Genomic DNA, 13,732 nt, shown 5'->3' on the forward strand with positions numbered 1-13,732 from the left:
CCTGGGGCACGTGCCAAGGCGAGGACCTTAACCACTATGCTATCGTGCTGGGCCCTCTGCAGACCTTTTATGTCTACTTTTACAGTTGCCAATCTTAGGTTAAAAACTTGAGGGAGCTGTGTAAAATTTTGCAATCTTGGGCTTGGCACAATGGCTCAATTGGCTAATACTTGCCCTTTTAGCACTGGGCTCCCATGTCACTGCTTCATGTTCTGCCTGCTTCATTTTCCATCCAGCTCCATGTTTGTGGCCTGGCAAAGCAGTGGAGGAAGGCCCAGAGTGTTGGACCCCTGCACCTGCGTGGGAGACCTGGAGGAAGCTTCTGCATCAGCTCAGCTCAGCTCCAGCCATTGTGTCCACTGGAGGAGTGAACTAGTGGGTGGAAGATCTCCAGGAAAAATTTTAAAAAAAAGTTTTTTGCCATTTTATGATTTACCTCTGACCTGGATTTGTCCTGTACCTGACACTTGATTGTCTCAGTACTAACTGGTTGAATTAATTTTGAGCTGCACTAAGAAATCCATTTCCCAGTTACAGTGCCATGTGTGCCCTTTTGACTCAACATCATTTTGAAACTTCAAGATATTCCAGTAGGAGTTCACTTTTGCCCAGATGGCTCTGAACACAAAGCAAGCTCTTGGCCTTTCCCAAAGGTGCTGCAGCCAAAGCAAAGGCGTTCAAAGCCCAGTGTTGGAAGGCCCGCAGGCACACAGATCTGCACGTCATCTTCCACTCCATCCCATGTTACACAATCTTGAACAAAATGCTGACTACACAAAATACTATCCTAGAGGCAGCCCAAGTTACTTCAGGAAATACTCCCCCAGAACAAACATTCATTGCTATGTCAAGTTCCCCCAACTGCTGATTCTGCTAGGAATATGGGAAGCTATTTTCACGGAGGATCAGATCGAACAGGATCAGATCGAACAGGCTGTAAACACCGAGTGGTGGAGGTCACACCTGAAGAAGTGTTCACTGGCTACTATTTTAATTAGGCTGCTTTGGACATTCAGTAAAATTGTGATCACCTACACTTGAGGTCAGTTAGCTAATTAAAACTTAAAAAGCAGAAAGAGAAGATGTGTGTTCAGATGCTAAATAGCCTCAATAGTCAAGGTTGGGCCAGATCGCAGCCAAGAACTCCATCCTGGTCTCCCTTGTGGAGACTTCACAGGGACTGGGCCATCTGTTTTATCTTCCCAAGCACATACAGGAAACTGAATGGGAAACAGAGCACCTGGGACTCCTACCAGCATTCCAGGTATGGAATGCCACCAGTGTTTGAAAACTGTGGTTTACTTTCTGTGCCAAGTAGCTACACAGACCCTAGCATCACCTGTTGCCTCGCAGAATAAGCTTAAGCAGTAAGTTGGTTCACAAACTGAGGTAGGGTTTGATTTACATACTGAGATAAGCGCCTGTTTGAAGGCTATACTCAATGCCTGCTGCAGAAGGGTAGTCATTAGCTTGCCAGAAAAGCAAATTCTCCTCAACAGGATAATGACTAGCAGGGCCAGCAGGCAAGGTCAGATTTTGAGCTAGGAGTCAAAGGCAGTTTCCTGAGTTTTATTTTTGCTTTGTCCACGGTTGCTGATAATCAAATATACACAAAAAAGGTGCTAGAAACAGCATTTTGATATTGCTGTATATTTTCAGCACTCATTCATTTTAACATTTTAGGGGGTCTAGCTTGACTGTCACTATTTTTTTTAAGATTTTTGTTTTTATTGCAAAGTCAGATACACAGGAGAGACAGAGATGATTCACTCCCCAAGTGACTGCAATGGCTGGTGCTGTGCTGATCCGAAGCCAGGAGCCAGAAACTTCTAGGTCTCCCGTGCAGGTGCAGGGTCCCAAGGCTTTGGGCCGTCCTTGACTGATTTCCCAGGCCACAAGCAGGGAGCTGGATGGGAAGTGGAGCTGCCGGGATTAGAACCGGCGCCCATATGGGATCCTGGCATGTTCAAGGCAAGGACTTTAGCCACTAGGCCATGGCGCCGGGCCCTTAGAACTTAATTTTCCACTATTTCAAAAGGGAAGATAATACTATGCAGTATGCACTGCAATTGGAGCGTGTCTAAAAATTGAGACTGAAGGCTGCTACTATTTGACTTTCCATAGCCATTCTCAACAGTGATGAAAGAATGACTCTGCTGCTCCTACAGTGGCTGTATACAATTATGTAGATGCTGAGGTTACACTCAGTGCCAACACATCAAGATCCTTGGAAATTAGGAAGAAAGCAAAGCTATAAATTTTTTTGGGTAAGTGCAATTATGCCAAGACTGACAATCAAGTTATCTGGGGGACTGCCACTGTGGCATAGCAAATTAAGCCTCCACCTACATAGCAGTTCAAGTCCTGGGTGCTTCGTTTCTGTTCCAGCTTCCTCCTCTATACTAATGTGCCTAGGAAAGCAGTGGAAAATGGCCCAATACCGCGAGCCCCTCAACTGGGCCGGGAGACCCAGAAGCTTTGGGGCTCCTGACTTTGGCCTGGCCCAGAACCAGCCACTGTGGTAAGTGACCCTGTGAATGAAGATTCTGTCTCCTCCTCTTCCTTTCAAATAAATCATAATTACGCACAAAAATTTATGAAACTAATTTCACATACTGCATCTCTCAAGGGATCCATTATCCTACAAGTATGAATGGGCAGAAACATTTCAGCAAAAACCTGCCAGGACTGCACTTGTGTGGAATTCATACTTCTGAGGACAACTTGCTAGCACTGAACAGCAAGCAAACATACCCTCTCCAGGATATTAGCCTTCTTTTGGTAAAACGTGAAATATTTCCTTTTTCCACTTAATGGCATCAATTGCTTATAATGCTGTATAACCATGACTATTTCTAAAATTTGTCCCAACTATGAACTCTGTGGGCCCAGTGGCTAAACCCTTACCTATAAAGCACCAGGATCCCATATGCCCAACTCATGCCGCAGCTTCTCCACTTCCCAACCAGCTCCCTGCTTAGCCTGGGAAAGCAGTAGGGAATGGGAGCCTGTACCCACGTAGGAGACCCACAAGCTCCTGATTTTTAATCGGTTCAGTTCTGGTCACTGCGGCCACTTGGCAAGTGGTTTGAAGGTCCTTCTGCCTTCTGACACAATCTTCAAACATGAACTCTGTAGCCAAGTTTTAGCAAGTTTTAAGATGCTGTTCCTGGGACCTCGTGTGTAGTCTAGTGGCTAATGTCCTCGCCTTATGTGTGCTGGGATCCTACCTGGGCACCACCTCTGATCCAGCTCCCTGCTTGAGGCCTGGGAAAGCAGTCGAGGACGGCCCAAAGCCTTGGGACCCTGCACCCGTGTGGGAAAGTGAAGCTGCTGGTTCCTGATGGGCTCAGCTTAGTTGTGGCCACTTTGGGAGCCAATCAGCAGATGGAGGATCTTTTCTCTTCTGTCAATCTTCCTAGTAAAATTACATCTTAAAAAAATTCCTTTTTATTGCTGAATAGACTGTGTAGATATCCTGTTGCAGGTAGGTGGTCAGAGTACTATTAAAGTAGCAAACACCAACTCTTATTGTTTATTGAGGTATAGACTCAATGCACCCTAACTGCTAGGTTGTGTAGTAACCAATGGGCTTTCTGAGCAGTCTCCTACTCAACACAGGGTTCCGTTTTCTCCACATTGTAATACTTCAGTAATTTGGATTACAGCTGTGCATCTCTCAAGTCATACAAAAACATTTCTGAAAACATAAAAATGTCTTAAAACTGAAATACATGTTCCACTACTGATATCTCCACAACTTTTAAGTAAAAACAGTAAAAACACCTCTTTTTATAAGCAAGGTTTGATTATTGCTTTCCTGAACATGGTTCAAATGCAAACATGCTCAGGTAACTGCCTTAAGGCAGCCCACACTGGGAGACAGCTGTCTAGAATGTCGACTCGTTGCCAACCCACTTTTTCACACCAAGTTTTAATTTCTCCTTTTAAACCTAATGTATCCTCTGAATGAAGCTAAGATACAGGTCACTTCAAAGGTGGAAATCCTTAGGGTTTCCTAGGTGTATTAGGTACAGAATCAAAGACTGCCTGGCCATAAAGTTCCCTTGTCTTCTCACACTGGTGACTGTAGTTTTTGAAGCTCCCTTTCTTGGGCTCCCTACCCAGTCCCTCCGCTTTTGTGACTCCCCATATTTGCTTAACATTAGGTGACTCGACAGCATTTTTGGGTATTACTAATTTTAACTAGCTAAGATGAAGTTATGTACTATAAGTCAGAAGACAATGCTTTGATGGATCAGGGAAAAAAAAGCCTGTAGTGACACATTAGAATGCTTTGTATCAGTATATTAATCAGTATATTAAGGAGACAGTCATACATTTCAAGAATTGCTTAAATTCTGATATCCAGATTTTAAGCATATGAACATGACTTCAACATACAATTTAAAGCTACTCATTATTTGCTATACTACCAACATTAAATGACAATTACTTTGGAGCATAAATGGTTTAAAGTAAGCCTGTAACATACCTAAGAAATACCTTCCTATATTACACATGCAGATTATTTTCACATAAAGGTTTCTTTAATTTCTAAATGATCCAACTCTAGAAGTCAATGCTAAGGGGCTTATCATGGTCCAAAGAGGGGCCTGGTCAGCACAATGTTTTATATGTATATAAATTATAGATATATTTGTATGTTATTTCAAGAGATGGCAAAGAAGGGAATGCAATTCTAGAAGTACAAGTCCTCAAGATGCAGCATATTATAAACCCCTTCTTAGAGTGGTTTCTATCAGTTTTCACAGACTAGATTGTATAATATGCCATCTTCAAGTAACAGTTGAGGCAAGAGAATAAATCTGAGGCATCACAATGAATCCTACTTAACACAAACTAGACAGACCAACACTTGTCTACAAATTACTTTTTCTGATTGCCAGTTAAATAGTTTTAATTCCATAAGCTTCACAGGGAAGGGTCAGGCATGGAAGCCAACACATACACCTACATTTCAGTCTAAGCTTGTCCATGTAGACAGATGAAATCAGTTACAATGTATGGCTAACAAACGCTATGGGAACTTTTTAAATTAAGCTTTTACAGGTATTAAACTTCACCTTGCACACTGACGTCATCATACATATAGAGCAAAGTCAGAACTTTTATATTTTTGTTTATTCTTAACTTTTAAAACACTACTATAGTTGGATATTAAAACAAAAACAATAGCAAGTAGTGAGCATTTTATGGTTATAGTCCTCCACTCATTCATTCACTACTGCATATATGATGCCAGCCACTGGCCCATTACGAGGTTTGACACTGGACACCCCCTCTGGGGTGATGCTCATCATCCTCATACGCTTCTCCATTGTAATGGCGCCGTCTCTCCTGGTTTGGATCAAAGTCCACGAGTTCTACCTGATCCATTTCATCCGTCTCTTCTACCTCCTTCCTCTCAGGGAGAAGTTTTTCCAGCAAAGAGAGTTTATCAGGAGAGAGAAAGCCATTCTCGGGAAAGTTCACCTACAAAAAGAAATTTCTACTTTAGGTTCTTTCGATTCATCACAAGCTCCTTACACCAAGTATCAGGCACCAACTTGCAGAGAAAGCATGTGAGCCAGGTCCATCTACTAAACTCAGGTTAGCATACAAGTTCTAAAATTCAGTACCCAACACCTAAACAAGAATTATGATAAAAAGTTTTCAAAAAGATCCTACAAAAATAAGACTTTGTAACATTAAGATCTCATTTTGGCCCAGCATGGTGGCCTAGTGGCTGGAGTCCTCGCCTTGAACGCGCCAGGATCCCATATGGACGTCAGTTCTAATCCCGGACACCCTGCCTCCCATCCAGCTCCCTGCTTGTGGCCTGGTCGAGGACGGCCCAAAGTCTTGGGACCCTGCACCCGAGTGGGAAGCCTGGAAAAGCTCCTGGGTCCGGATTGGCACAGCACCAGCTGTTGTGGTCACTTGGAGAGTGACTCATCAGACGGAAGATATTTCTGTTTCTCCTCCTCCTCCTCTCTATATCTGACTTTGCAATAAAAATACATAAATCTTAAAAAAAAAAAAAAGCCAAAACACAATTTTGACACAATTTTTTTCAAGAGCTAATTTGCGCAAAAGACATTATCAAGAAAACCACATTCATCCAAAAGTGTTTCAATTAGTGCAACTGTGGCTAAGAGACCTACTTCAAAGGCTACAGGAAATGGCTAGGCTGCTTTGTGAATCACCCTATTAAATCAAGCAGCAGTGTTTCACCAAGAAATTAACAACAGGTATTACAAAGTGTCTCCACTAAACTTTTAAGATGCAATTCAATATCCAGGTTCCTTCCATTACCCTCTCTTTTCTCAACTGACCTAAAGCATCCTATTAGCAATACAAAAGAGATCTAACACAAAAGCAGCATTATCTCAATACACTCTTTCCTAGTAAGGATCTGGTATATACTCACCTTAAATTCAATGATTAGGCGACCTTTTTCATAAGGTCTACGGTAAATTGGCATGCCTTCATTTAGCACACACTTGATATCTCCATGCTTGACAATCTGACCTAAAAGCAAAGTCAAGATATTTTTAAACTGTGGTCATATTCTAATGGCACAGGGGGGAAAAAAAGGAAGGTCCTAGGCTCACTACCAGGAATAAACTTCTATGGCCAAGCAATCCTGTTACCTTTTATTTAAGGGTTTTCCAAGGCTCCTATAAAAGAGCCAAGCCTTTATGATTTCATCTCAGTCCCTGGAAGGATAATAACCAAAGAAGAAAAACAGCAGCTTCCTCTGAGCGCCTATCATCTAGAACACTATAGTAGAAAAGACAAAAAGACACACTTGTCTTGTTGCCATACCTGGGTGAGAGGTGATGACTATGGTTCGGTTGTCAAGAGTGGAAATTGGCTTTTGGAAACCACATAATGCTTCCACCAGTTGTATGTCCATACACATAAAAAGGTCTTCTCCTCGTCTGTATCAATGCAAACATGGCACATATTGACAATGTCCAAATCACCAATTACAAGCCACTTTATTTTTTTTTAAGCAACATCAGTGACATTTTTCAGAAAAACCTTTTTTTAAATCTTAGGAGGTTTGTTCCAGCAGGGCAGGAGCAGGATGGAGGTGGTGGTGATCAGAGGGGGAAAAAAGGGAAGGAAAGGGAGAAACAGAGGCCAGAAGGAGAAGAGAGAGACAGAGTTCATCTAGTGACCAGAGCCTCTTCTTTACCCTTTCTAAAGAAAAGCTGAGAACTGGGAAAACCAAATACCTGGAACTAACAACCCTGTTTCCTGGTCAAGGCTTTGGAATTTTTCCAAACGGCTTCTGTCACTAGCTATCCCTGAATTGTATCAGTATTCAATTAGAACGGTTTCATACGGGTGGCAAACTCTCCACACAGAGGCATAAAGAAAACAAGCATACATTAGGGACAGAGGATACTACACTGTAAGACAAAGCAAACCCGGGGCTGTTATTGATCATTTAGGCCCTTTGACATCCATCAAGGGATATGTCCAATTTCTACTGATGTACATAAATGTACCTGGAGCACTGTGAACACATCTTCTGATACTTTGCTTTTTTCCAATCTACCTTTAACCAGGGAGAGTATGCCCCCAGGGAAACTCTGAAGGACTGCCTTCAAACCACTGCACCTCTGAAATGAACTATTTCAGTATGAATTATCTGTGAAATAGCATTCACAACTAATTCTATACCAGTTACTTTAAGACACTGTCAATAACATTACTTCTAGTATTATGTTTGAAATTAGTGATAACACAACGAACATAAAACAGTCACTGTTAGCCACAACCATCTTGGGCTTACGTTTCATCACAAATTCAGTATTAACTGTTTTATACCAGTATACCAGAATTTCTCTGCAAGCATGTGTGCACAAACACAGACACACAAACTACACACAGCCTAACCTCTCTGCTATACCAAGTCAAGTAAATGAAATACACTTTACTCAAAATCTTTGTATGTTCCAATTAACAGTAAGAGAAATCACAGGAAAACAAAACGAAAGACTGCTGTGGCAAAGGAAGTTAAGCCTCTGCCTGTGAGGTCAGCAGCTCATATGGATGTAGGTTCAGAGATCTAGCTACATGCAACACAGCTCCCTACTAGTGTGCCTAGGAAAGCACAGGATGGACCAAGTGCTTGAGCCCCATGTAAGAAACTCAGAAGCAGTTCCTGGGCTTTGGCATGGCCTGGCTGTGGTGGTTGTGGCCTTTTGCAGAGCGAGGGAGTTAACTGGCTTCTATCCAAGATGTCCATCTAAATGATTAAAAATCTTTACCGAGTGAAAACAGCATGGTCCTTCTGATCTAACACAATGATGATATCTCCTGGCTCCAATCCTGGTTCTTGGTCTCCTTCACCATGGAATGTTATCTTTTGGCCATCCTTCATGCCTAAAAACAAAAGATTAACTTTGTACTTATTGAATATCAAACAATAAAGATTAAAAAAAAATACAACACAAAAAAAGCTTTGCGTGTGAGTGAATGAGACAGTAGTAGAGTGGACAGAGAAAATGAGTCTACGAGTACTAAATACCACAGAAATGACTCTCCCCACTAAAACAAAACCCTCATTACCTCAAATTTGCTACTGACGAAAACTATCACAGTGAACATCAAATTCAAACTCTAAAAGACAAAGCCCTCAACTAAGGTATCTTCTGGCTGGATTATCCTGGAGAAGCTGCATAACTTTACTTAATTCAAGTTTCCCAGAGACTTACCTCACTAGAGCTGTTACTGGTATCAAAATCAATGGCTGGCAAATATCGCAACCAATAACGATTTCAACCTTATCACTCACAAGAGCCTGAATCAAATAATTTTTACTCAATCTACTATCAGGGTAAATTGAGAGACTTCTTCCTATTACAGAAGTTGATGCACAGAAAATCTATGTATAAAGGTAAAAATTATTAAAAACGGATCAAGATCACTGTTTAGGGGCAGGTGTTTCGCACAGCAGCTAGGTTGGTGCCTGGGGCACTCACTCCCATATCTGAATATTTGGGTCCAGTTTCAGCTCCAGTCAACCCCAGCCTCCTGTTATGTACACCCTGAGGCAGCAGCCAAGAAGCTCAAGAAGCTCAAGCACCCGGGTTCCTGCCACTTAAGTGAGAGATCTGGACTCAGTTCCTATCATAAGTCTGACCCAGAGCCGGCTGCTGTGGGAATTTGAGGAGTCTACCAATGGACAGAAACCCCAGTTTGCCTTTCAAATAAAAGGAACTAAAAATTAAAAACCAAAAAAACAAAAACAAAATCAGCTGGACATAGGGTTGGCGGCACAAAGAGCAAATTTCCACTGCACATGCTTAAAAAGCAGAGTAATGCTGAACTTAAGGGCCAGGACATCGATTCTCTAGTCAATACATCCAGGTGAACAGGGTTCCAGAATGTACTGTCACACCTATGAACTAACCCATTCATGAGTTCCCTGTGCTACACCAAGGCTGTCCTCATTAAAAAGGAACAGACAGTTCTTAAAATGGTGACACAGAATAAAGATATCCCAGAAGAAACAACAACAAAAAAACATATGCTCTAGGAGTAAACTCAGAATAAAATACAAAGAAAAAAAGTTTAAGAAATAAAACGTTTTTATGTTAAGATTGTGCAGAAAGATCAATTACAAAAACGGACAAAGCACATTTAAAAACACGATGAGAAAGGTCAATTTTAGTGAGATCACATTCTTGGCCTAAACTCTTTCCAAATTCCTAGAAGGATGCATATTCTTTAACCCAATAGACTTCTAAGAAAACTCAAGAGAATTTAATTGTAATATTTAAAAAGGTAGAAGAACTAAGGTTGCACTGAAGTTTGGACCATCTCAATCATTTACAGTGCTAATGATGTCAAAGTTAATCCTGTTACATAAGCCTAAAATGATCAAATTTTCAATTTTGTGTATATCCCAGCATAGTATTTAGCTCAAAGTTAGTTAAGTGATATATTTACTACTCAATTTCAGTCTTCATAGGTGTCACATACAGGATCATGGGACAAGAGGTAAACTTGAGTTTAGACCATAAATAATCTAATTAGCGACAGGTTAACAGAGTATTAAGAAAACTGCTATGGTACTACATATTTCAGAATGCTACAGGCTCATAACTCACCTTTGTCAATATGAACTTCTAGAATTTTCTTCTCTCGAACTATTTTCCTTCCATTGCAGCTTTTACATCTGTCTTTAGGACTGATGCGTTCCCCATGGCCCTGGCACTCCATGCATACAGACTGAATTTGTTGAACCATTCCAGGTCCTATCTGATGAATTCTTATTTGCATTCCAGTCCCTCGGCAGTTGGGACAGCATTCCACTGCTCCCTTCTTACCTCCTCGGCCTAAACATTTAAAAAGAAAATTTAGTGGTAGATAAAGTAAGGAATTTATAAAACAGTTGTCCTAAGAATGTGTGTAACTTCTTTTATCGAATAAGAAAGCACTTCAGAATCTTAAACATTAAACATGTCAGAAGACCATACCTTCACATTTGTCGCAAATCACATTCTTCTGCAGAGCCAGTTTTCTTGTTGCACCATTATATAAGTCTTCTAAGGTTACTGACAGTTGATGTACAACATTTTTACCTAGGACAAAGTATTGCATATCAAAAATGTAAGATGTTGCATCTTATTTCTGTTGAAGGCAATCTCCCACAAAAGGTAAAACGTCTTACATGGCATAACATCTGCTGAGTACCTGCACACAAAATACATTGCCATATATAGTATTCAAATTGAAGGAAACTGGGGAAGAAGCTAGAAATGTAACTGAAAAACCACTTGAGACAACCTAATGTGTTTGTCATGATAATCTTTCAAGCTTTCACTTAGTGAAAGTTTTGATCAACATGGTCTATTGGCTCCAAAATTTTTTAGTGCAGTGAATCCTCACAAATTAAGACCAGCTACAGAAACTGATCTGAATTACCACAAGCGAGTATCCCCACTGCTCTGTGATGTGGAACGAACAAGCACATTTACTACTGTTCTGATACCTCCTTACACTCTTTATGATAGAGCTATCCAATCGGCTACAGGACCTAAAGCAGCCAACCAGTCATGTGTTGATAGAGCTTATAATGTGGTTGCCGTGGTAACGGAACTATATTACTTTTGTTTTACACTGAACTACAATTAGAATCATAACAGTCCAATGGCTACACAGGAGTGTCACATTCAGGATTACATAAAGACATCAAATCTACAGAACAGAAGTCATTGATCAATGGCTAGTTAGTAAGTTCCTAGACGGATCTTCTACCAGGACTTTATCCCATCTACAGCAGAAGAGTACGGCCTGAAAAAAAGCAAGCTGCTTTCTGTGCAACATACCCTAGGCGCCAGGACTGGTTTCTGAGTTTTAAAGTATCCCACTTAACCCATCTAACAGTGGATTCTTGGGGTAAAGGCACTAGAAAGGATCAAATGAGATCTGTGAGAAGGACCTTGAAACCAATGTTGCTCTGCTTTCTCCCAGGCTTGCAAAACCTATGAAGAATCTGACCTTATCCAAGGTGTTTAAAAGCACTCATTTGCTACCACTTGACTGGCTCAGCTACTTTCAGTTACACCAAATCTCATTCTAAAAAACCAGACCACATATCAAACAGACGCATTTAATGGCCGGCTTTTAACTTTACATCACTAGGTAAACAAGCAAAAAACTTGCTGTGACCCACAGCTACTGTAATCTGCAGCAGTCTATTCTTACCTCTCCGTTCTCTCTGCATCCTTCCTCCTCCTCCAAAAAACATATCGAAGATGTCCATGGGGGAGCCGAATCCACCTCCTGCTCCACCCTCCTTAATTGCCTGCTCTCCTCCTTTGTCATACAATTCCCTTTTCTTCGCATCAGAAAGAACTTCGTAAGCTTGAGAAATCTGTTTGAACTGTTTGAGAGGGGTCAACGCCGTTTTTTAGCACAAGTGTTACAAAGCATAGCCCCCCCCCTTCACCCTGGCCTGTTCAGAGCATGCGACTTACCTTTTCTCCTTCATTTGGATTCTTATCAGGGTGGTACTTCAAGGCCAGTTTCCTGTAAGCCTTTTTCAATTCTTCCTGGGTGGCATTGGGTTTGACCCCCAAAACATCGTAGTAAGTGGTTTCTTTCACCATTTTCTACAGCCTGAAAATAGAAACTACCAGTTTTAACCGGATTTCAACCAAGAGTCCTAATTAGTAGAATCAGAGCAGGCAGCTCTTTCTCCAATCTGAGAAGTACACAGCTTTCACTGAATTGCACACAAGCAATGACACCTAGGGCAATTCCAGCGATCACCCAGCAGCTGTTTAACAGAACAGACTGTATCGAAGCGAAGCACTACTAGGGACTGCAAAAGCCTTCTAGCAGCTGCTGGCCGCTCTCCCACCCCACAGCATGTGCGCTACCACCATCAACGCGACTCTACCCCGATCCTCCCCACAGGTGGCGACAAGCGGCCGTCATCAGAGGGGCCAAGGGCCTCGTCCACCGGCTCCCCCCGGGTTCTGTGGAGTCCGATCAGCGCCAGACGCGCCCCCGCAAAGAGCCGTTTGGACAGTCGGGGTGGTGGTGGGGGGAGAACAAGGTGAGGGAGTAGTTTTTCCAACTAGCCGTGACCGCCAGCAGCCTGCCCGCAGGGGCGTTTTTCCGGTCACACGGTTTTTTACAGCTTCCCGGGCCTAAACCCGGTCGCCCCCTACCTTCACCAAAAGCCGGCGTGGGGGGCTCCGGGCTGCGGCTTGAGGCCGCCCTGTTTCGCTTTCCTTCCTCTCCGCCCCTCCCCGGATCGCACCGAGTGGAAGGGGAAGCCCAGCCCTCAACAAAGAGAGCGAGCGAGCAGCAGCGCCGCCCGGCTCCTCCCGCAGCCCCTCGCCCCTGCCTCCCGGCGCGCGTGCGCAGCGGGGCCCACCGCCCCAACCCCCGAGCGCGGGCGAGGGGCCGCGGGGACGCGCACCTAGGGCCAGCCCCGGGCGGCCGCTGCTGCGGGACCTCCGGCTGCGAGGGGGCGAGCCGGGGAGGTCCAGGGGAGCAGGCCTGGCACTCGCTCTCTGCGTGCAGGGGCACCGCAGCCGCCTTCCGTAAACGAATCGCGCATCCAGGAACCGACAGCCCTCCCGCCCACGCGGAGCCAACCGCCTCCCCGACGGCGGCTCCATCCGGCTTCCCGGCGGTGTCAGTGACGCCAGTCAGGGGAACGAGGGTTAGCGGGAGGGTCGACACTCACCGGTGAGCGGGCTGAGGCCGGCCTGGGGGGAGCGGGGAAGGAGCGCGGACCGTGCGCAGCGAAGGCAGCGGCCACTCCGCCCCTACCCACCGAGCGTTCTGGAAAGTTCCGCCCGGCGCGCCGCAGCCGTCGTCTTTTGTAGCCGAGCCTGGGCGCGTCATCCGCCGGAAGTCCCGCCCCTCCGGGTTCTGCCACCGCCCCATGGTTACCTGGGCAACGGCGCGGGGGTGCTTGGACCGGGAAGAAGTGTGTCGAAGGGCCTTTGAGGGGGAGGGGGTGCTCGCCCGCGTCCCGGTGCTCGTGGAATCTTCTGGAGATTTCTCTCAGTGAGGCGGTCTCCGTCCGGTACGGGCAGAGTGTGGGAGCGGTGCCATTCCGAGGCGACTTGGTTTGCTCCTGTCAGTGGGGCCTCCATCGTTCCTCGGGTATAGGGCCCCGGGGTTGCTGCTGTGTGCGGAAGGGGAAGCTCTCGGATCAAAGTCCTGCACCCTCCCATCCCGCGGC

The 13,732-nt window shown here is 44.2% G+C and overlaps 1 protein-coding gene across 1 annotated transcript; it reads right to left on the reverse strand.

Annotated features, from left to right (window-relative positions):
- Window positions 1-4,293: 4,293 nt before the first annotated feature.
- On the reverse strand, window positions 4,294-13,384 carry DNAJA1 (DnaJ heat shock protein family (Hsp40) member A1). Its single transcript, XM_041004412.1, has 9 exons — window positions 13,229-13,384; window positions 12,006-12,147; window positions 11,734-11,911; window positions 10,503-10,607; window positions 10,134-10,361; window positions 8,289-8,403; window positions 6,832-6,947; window positions 6,434-6,534; window positions 4,294-5,496 (listed from the first exon to the last, which is right to left on the reverse strand). The coding sequence occupies exons 2-9, from the start codon at window positions 12,135-12,137 to the stop codon at window positions 5,278-5,280; spliced, it is 1,194 nt and encodes a 397-aa protein (XP_040860346.1). The 5' UTR covers window positions 12,138-12,147; window positions 13,229-13,384; the 3' UTR covers window positions 4,294-5,277.
- Window positions 13,385-13,732: the final 348 nt, after the last annotated feature.

This window comes from Ochotona curzoniae, unplaced genomic scaffold (genome assembly GCF_017591425.1).
Source record: "Ochotona curzoniae isolate NIBS_2020 unplaced genomic scaffold, NIBS_Ocur_1.0 scaffold_3208, whole genome shotgun sequence".
Lineage (NCBI taxonomy): Eukaryota > Metazoa > Chordata > Mammalia > Lagomorpha > Ochotonidae > Ochotona > Ochotona curzoniae.